This window comes from Adiantum capillus-veneris, chromosome 27 (genome assembly GCF_014529385.1).
Source record: "Adiantum capillus-veneris isolate H3 chromosome 27, ASM1452938v2, whole genome shotgun sequence".
Taxonomy (NCBI): Eukaryota; Viridiplantae; Streptophyta; class Polypodiopsida; order Polypodiales; family Pteridaceae; genus Adiantum; species Adiantum capillus-veneris.
The window spans coordinates 33,183,358-33,191,123 of NC_140957.1; the positions used below are offsets into that span (position 1 = coordinate 33,183,358).

Below are 7,766 nucleotides of genomic sequence, written 5' to 3' on the forward strand. Positions count from 1 at the left end.
TCTACTGGCCATCTTAATTGGGGGAGAATCGCCTGTGCGGATGGTATGATAGATGGGAAGGTTGATGACTTTTGGCTGACTGGTTTTGGTGAATAAAGAGGGGAACTTGGCCAAAATTGACCGGACATCTTGAGTGCGATGGGCTGTGTCTATGATTGTGTGCTGAGTGTTAACAAAATTGGGGCCTTTGCTAGAATAGATGAAAAGGATGGGTAGTTTGCTTGGAAGGACAAGTGTATGGTGTTCAAAATTAAGTCGTGCTCGTGTCTTGACGAACCAATCACATCCCAGTGTTAGTGGGAATAATTGACGTGGTAGAACATAGAAATCATGTACAAATGTGGATGGACCCAGATGGAAAGTGCAACGTGCTGCTGTCTTGGAATGATAGATTTTCTTATTATCTCCAAACAGTACAGAAATAGGCGTAGAGATGAAAGTTTCGATGCCTAACTTAGTGACCAAATCTTGACTAATTGATGAAATGGTGCTGCCTGTGTCTAAAAGTGCTTCTTGTGATGTGTTGTGAATGAGGGCGACAGCTGAACACACCATGCGGCTGGAAGTAGCGGCGGCTTGAATGTGCGAATGGGTGTCTTCCACCATCCATTCGCTCAGATGTTTTCCGGAACAGCAGCAAGGGAGGCGGCATCAGCCAATTGTACCTGACTGTTCTGGATTTGTTGTCTCGCCTGCAGCTTTCGACAGTGTTTGCGGACATGCCCATAGTTGTTGCAAAAGAAACATTTCGGTCTCCCTTGTGTATCCCGCTCTGGCAAGCTCCTTCTCGAATGGTATTGACTGTTTTGGACATCAATATCCATTGGGGTAGGGGGTTCAGGTATGGCTCTTGTTGACAAGGTTGGAGAGAGGGTTGGTATCGATGTTGAAAACTCTGTGTCCATGCTGCTTTCTTTATGCTGGGCTATTTGAATGGCGTCATGGAAGGAGGTTGGGCCTTGGTCACGGACTCGACGGGCGATGTCATGTTGAAGGCGTGGCCACAGAAAATAGAGCTTCATTTCTTCAGACATGGCAGGGTCAGCGCGTAAAAATAGTTGATTGAGCTTAACAGCAAATTGAGCAATGGGTTCTTTATGTTGTTGGCGCAAAGCATTTAACTGTTGAAGAGTTGTTTGTGTGACATTTTGATGTGCAAAACTTTGTATTAATAGCCGTTTTAAAAGCAACCAATTACACTTAACCTGATCATGTTGCTGGACAAACGAGGTGGCGGCTACCCCATCCAAGAGTGTTCGCAATTCCAAGGCCTTGCGATCGTCATTCCAGTTATGGTAGCTTGCAACATTGTCGAAGTGATGAATCCACGTCAAGACATCCTCCATTGGTAGCCCAGAAAAACTCTTGGGCCGTACCTTCGCATCTGTGCACGTAGTGTTTGCCTGTTGATTACTCAAGAAGCCTACCAAAGATTGGTTTGTGTGGTTGAGCTGTAGCAGCATGTTGGAGACCGCTGAGAACATGTGCTCTAGAGGAGCTTGTACAGGGTCGTTTGTGAACTCGGGATGCATCGAGGCATCGTCATATTGTGGCGAGCTAGGGGCTGGTCTGGGTGAATTGATGCGGCTCATGGTTGTGAACGCGTGCAAGGAATGGGTACTCTACTGTGCAATAAGGAGATTCGATCTGTGTAGTGTTTACAAGAACTGAGGGAAAGAAAAGTCTGGGCAAAGAAAAGGTTAAATTGGAGCGGGGGTTGAGTGCCCGCTGTCTCCACCAATGTAAAGTACACACTCTGTTGCACACTCTGATCTCCATCCTATTCATCGGCTCTAAGGGCCTTATACTACATGGCTGGTCCAGTATCAAGAAAGGGTGACACATGGCATCTTGTGCCGTTACAACTGCTGCTTACTAGGCACGCTGGGCCACGGGACTATTTGACACCACTTTGTCAGGTGGGATCTATGGTCCAGCATTTTTGAACGATGTGGACCGTCCATCTATTCTCAAGAATAAAAGGATTCCAGCCGGTTGAGCCCCTACGACTTGAACTCACCACCTACACAGTCGGAGGCCACAACTCTCCCATTAAGCTATCGCGCGCCACTTGAAATGAAGGTGTGTACATAGAATCATATAGCAAAAATGACGGGGTGGAGATCACATGGTGTTCACTTGGAGATCACTTTGGGATGGACGTGGTCACACTGCAATCACTTTGGGATAGTCGGGGTCACACTGTAATCACTTGGTAATGGGTGGGGTCACAAGGTGATCACATGTCGATTGGGATTCACATGAAGATCACTTGGCGGTCACTTGATGTTCACATCAAATTTACTTGGTGTTCACTTTAATTGTGATCACATGGTGATCACTTGGAGATTTAAACCACCATCGGACGGTGAAAAACCGATCCCGTCGCCCCCAATTAATAGGGATCGTAGATCCCACCTGACAGAAGTGGTGTCAATTAGTCATGAGGCAGACTGGGACGTCTTGGCTGGTATGCTGACTGGGCTTGATTGCGCCTGCATGTCACAATATGGCATGTCACAATATGATAGTCAATCCAATATTTACGTGCCGTGTTTTTTAAAAGCGCAGGTGAAGGAATTGAAGGTGTGAGCGAGAGCGCGTGGTGTCGGAAACCAACCATACCTTTTTGCTAATTAAGCAGATGGAATACCCAGCGCCTCCAAATTTAGCTTCATTAAGATCGTCCACCTCTTTAATTATTGCACAGCAGGAGCTTGATTTTTTATCAATGTACTCACGAATTGATTCCATCTCATTTTCCTGTTAGCTCTCTCTCTCTCTCTCTCTCTCTCTCTCATATGAAGGTAAGTAAGCTGCCTGATCTCAACAGCAGCAGCGCAAATCAAACAGCGTGGATAAGAATATGTATGTATAGGAGGAGGAGGAGGAGGAGGAGGGTAGCTGATTAGATGGGCGATCGCTGAACTTCCACATGCAACTTGCTCAGCTGCACGACGTACTGGACCGGCGCTCTACATGTTGGGAAGTGGCTTGGAAAATATCAGAAGCCAAGGGTCGAATAGGAATTTGGAAAGTTATGGTAGACTCTCTCTCTCTCTCTCTCTCTCTCTCTCTCTCCCCCGTATGCGCGCACACACAGAAGAAGCTTTCAATAGCTTCCCACAATTATCTCCACATTGTGAATTAGGACAACATCATAAGGTTTTGTGGGCGAGCACCGCGCACCTAGCTTGGTGTTGTTGGGGCAAGGGGTTGCCCCCCCCCACACCCAAACACAAGGGCCAGCAACCCCCTGACCCCAACCGCACCTAGCTAGGTGGGATATGTCGAGCTTGCTGAAGCTTATGATGTTGAACACTATGGGAAAAACTAGAGAAAGAGGACCTCTTTCCCAAAAAGGAAACCGTCTAAAACTTCTTGTGACGTACACAAATGTTTTTGACATATTTTCAGACTCAGGAAGAGGATTGCCCATATCCCTCATATAAATCAAAAGACTAGAAGGCACTTTGCCATAGTGACATGGATTTCTCTCTCTCTCTCTCTCTCTCTCTCTCTCACACACACACACATCAAATATATGCAATGTTACTATTCCTCTTCTTCTCTCTTTGTTTTTTTACCAAGAAAAGGTATTACTCAACGAAAATTACAGCCTCGAAGGCAATACATCAGCCCGTAATAAATGGATTCAATAGTGGAAAATCCTTTTTTTGGGGCGAAACTCACAATCGTGAGTAGATTATATCAGCAACCCAATAGAATTACAATCACTAGTCATGCTCGTGCCAAAGGTAGCACAAGTAAGTGTTTAATCCTTAGTCAGTCGATAGTGAAAAATACTCCGGGTATACAATAACCACAAACCATAGAAAAAAATATATTGGTGATACAGAGTTTCAAGATATATGTAAAAAATCAAAAGCTAGAAATAGGAGAGTTTGGAGGCCTCCAGTATTAGAAAACCCGAGCTCTATATCACCTGTGTTCAAGCAATATTCAAATAATCCCTCAGAGCCTCTTTGTGAAGCGCCAAATTGAGCACGATTTCATTTAAGACCGTCCACACCATTTATAGAACAGGAGCTTGATTTTTTCAATGTACTCACGAACTCCATGTCATTTTCTTGTTTGCTTCATTTCTCTATTGAATAATAGATCTTTAGTTAATCCAATGGACTGTTAATCCTTGGGCTCCCCTCAATATGGAGCACACCGACGATGAGATCTCTTGAAGGATTTCAAGTGCAATCATGTTTTGATTTAAAACCATGTACCATGATTAAAACACAAATTATTCTAAATGTCGGAAAATTTCATAGAAAAATATTAGAATCCAAGAGTCAAATTGGAATTTGGAAAGTCATTGTAGACTCTCTCTCTCTCTCTCTCTCTCTCTCTCTCTCTCTCTCTCTCTAATATTTTTTGCATATTTTCAGACTTAGGAACGAGATCCAAAGTGAATCATCTCTCCCATATCCCTAATACAAATGAAAAGGCTTTTGATGTGCTCATAGACTCCGCTATATTGCCATGGATCTCTCTCTCTCTCTCTCTCTCTCTCTCTCTCTCTCTATCACACCATATGGACCTATGAGGTCTTTTGGGATCAATCCACAACGTTAAACATTGTCTCATTCTTCTTCTCTCTCTTTCATTTTTGGGCAAGAAAAGGAGGGCTTGGGTGCCCTCATTAGGAAGATGGGGTTTAGGAGGGCTTCTTTATTTGGCATGAGATTATGGAGGTGATTTAACATTTTCAAGAATAGGTACACACCATGTGTGCAAGAATAGTAGGTAAATGAGGTGTAAGAGTGGTCGAAGGATTCGCTTCCACTTGCCAAAAGGGGGTGGACAACTTTGTGGTTTTTTATCTTCAATAACTCCTACATATAATCAGAGATTATAAATGTCTGATCTACACATGAGCTCTTTTTGTAGATATGCTATATGATATCGATTTATTCGCGAGATTTTATATTTCAATTCGACATAAACATTTGGGTTCAAGTAGACTAACCGTTTTGCCAGTTTAAATTTAAAAATTGTCCTTTCATTGCTTTCTTAACACTAGGTTGGTAATGGGACACTTTTATGTCCTGTTAAGTGACCATTTTCCTTGAATTATGTCAAGAGTTTCAAAATGGATTTTGAGGTGCTATCTGTCTAGAAAGTTGTCTCATAAGCTGAAAAAACTCGACATTTTTTTGGAATATCAATTCCATCTTTAACCTTGTCCTTGCACAACATTTCACAACCTAAAATGTGTGAAAAAACGGGTCCTGTTTTTGGCTTTTTTCAACTTTTTGCAACTATGCCACTCTACAATTCATGTTTGTGAGGTCTATAATGCTAGAGAACCATCTTTAGTAGTCCTCAACATATCCTGATGCTTCTAGGGAGAAATAAATGTTAAAGTTGTAAGTTATGACCAAATTACAAAAATTTTCAAATCCTGTTTTTTAGCCAATTTTAGCTCTTCTATGATTTTTTTGGTGGCTTTCATGATATCCAAACGCAGTTTTGATCTTCTATGTCTCATATTGTAACATAAAGCTAATATTCCTTGAGTTTTGGGGCACCTAATACCCTATTTTGCATAGTAGACAACGATGGTTGATTTTTTCAAGTATAGAAGAAAACGAAGCATTCTAGTATATCAAGTATATCTTTTAAAATATTGTTAGTTTCTCATGACAACTACATGCATTTTGTAGGTAGTAACCATATCTAGTCATAAGGATCAAATTTGGCTAGATATTGAATAGTTTCTATGGGATTCGACAACTCATAATGTTGAACCCAGTTTTTTCATGTTTGCTGTATTTAGCACTTCATCTTTGTCCCCAAGATTCCCCTTGGTAAGAGATGTATTATTATTTTGATATGCTCCATGGCTCCTTATGAACCCAAAGGACGATAGGGAACTAAGAAAACATGCATATATTATTTGTATTGAGTGTGTCTACAGAAACTTTGATGATAGGTTTGCAGAATGGTAAAAATTCAACTTTTTTGTACCTATTTCTTTTGGCAAAACAAAAAATAGTGAGTGAGAAGCAATCATATGTTCTGACCACCAACCCATTGAAGTTAACTAGGGAATTTATCTCAAGTCCTACAAAAATCCCTAATCTTATTTTTATGCAAGAAAACGTAAGAAATGACTGTTTTGATGAAAATGTACTAGTCCATCAACTTTGGAGGCTTGGTGTGACAAAAAGATGAGAAATTTTACAAGTTTCTTATTTTTTCCATGTGTAGTAGTCCTTGAACTATAACCTCATGAAAGGATTTTACAAAATGAGTGGATCTACTATGGTTTTGGAGGTTTTTTTCAAAACCCTCAAAGGACACTTTTATGTCCTGTTAGGTTACCAACCTAGTGTTAATGCTAAAGGTTTTACTCCCTTAATCTTCCAAATAAAGAGGCTCTCCTAAACCACATTCTCTTTCTAACATTTGTATCACTTAATGAAATTACAAGTCCAGGAAGTACATAGGCTTCTACATATCACATGATAGACGAGGAAGTACATAGGCTTGCAGACATCACCTGATAACTGGGTCCAAAAGCTGAAAACCTCTTGGGATATACGATAACCAAAAACCATAACCATAGAGGAAAATTGACCTATGATAAAGAGTTATTTTGTCAGAGAATTTGGTATGCGTCATGAAGTACTTAAGGCTTTGGTGATCCGTTTGTAGAATGAAAGGAGTCCCCAATAAATAGTACTTCCACGAGTCTAGAGCATGTAGAACTGCTGAGAGTTCCTTCTCATATCCCTAGAGCTTTATCAACAGGGTTGAGCCTTTGACTTTTGTAGGCTATGGCATGCCCTTCTTGAAGCAAAATAGCTCCAAGGCAATCACCACAGGTGTCGCATTGGACCTCAAATGGCTTTGAGATATGCGGTAATATAAGCATAGGTTGGGAGATAAGCTTTTCTTTCACTACAAGAGGCTATTCATATTAGCGACGCTCACACAGCGACGCTCAAAAAAATAAATCCCGGCGTCGCTATGAGCGTCGCAAATTAACAAGTAAATTTGTGACGCTCATAGCGACGCCGACTGGGCTAAAAAAATAACAGAGAGCGCCCAAAAACTCAGATCTCAGATCTGAGTTTTTCGACGCCCTCAAGCAAGGAGCAGGTAACGCTCTCCCTCTTTCTCTCTCTCTCTCTCTCTCTCTCTTTCTTCTCCACACACACACACACACACACACACACACACACACACGAGGAGAGGAAGGAGAGCCAGGTATGCTCCTTCCCTCTCCTCACTCTCATGTTCCCTTCCCCTCTTTCTCTCTCCCTCTCTCTCTCTCTCACACACACACATACACACACACATAGTGTTTTTGAGAGAGAGAGAGAGAGAGAGAGAGAGAGAGTACAAACATAAACAAAAATGCACACACACATACATAAACAAAGAATGCACACACACATTGAGAGAGGAAAAGAGAGAGAGAGCATGCATAAACAAAAAACGCACACATTGAGAGAGGAAAAGAGAGAGAGAACATGCATAAACAAAAAACGCACACATTGAGAGAGGAAAAGAGAGAGAAAACATGCATAAACAAAAAAACGCACACACATTGAGAGAGAAAGAGAGAGAAACTAATTTAACGTCGTAGGAAACTAATTAAAATTAAAAGACCTAAAGATCTAGCCGACGAGCAGTTGAACTCAAGACCTATTATTCAAGAGGGAAATGGCATAACCAATCTATCATACTTGGCATGGGTGATAGAAAGGTTATACCATTTATCTCTTTGTATTGGCACACAC

At 41.6% G+C, this 7,766-nt stretch overlaps 1 protein-coding gene across 1 annotated transcript; it reads right to left on the minus strand.

Annotated features, from left to right (window-relative positions):
• Window positions 1-614: 614 nt before the first annotated feature.
• LOC147421744 (uncharacterized) lies at window positions 615-1,592 on the minus strand. The gene has a single exon (XM_086503694.1). It carries the CDS (start codon window positions 1,590-1,592, stop codon window positions 615-617), a length of 978 nt encoding a protein of 325 aa, XP_086359820.1.
• Between the last annotated feature and the right edge of the window lie 6,174 nt (window positions 1,593-7,766).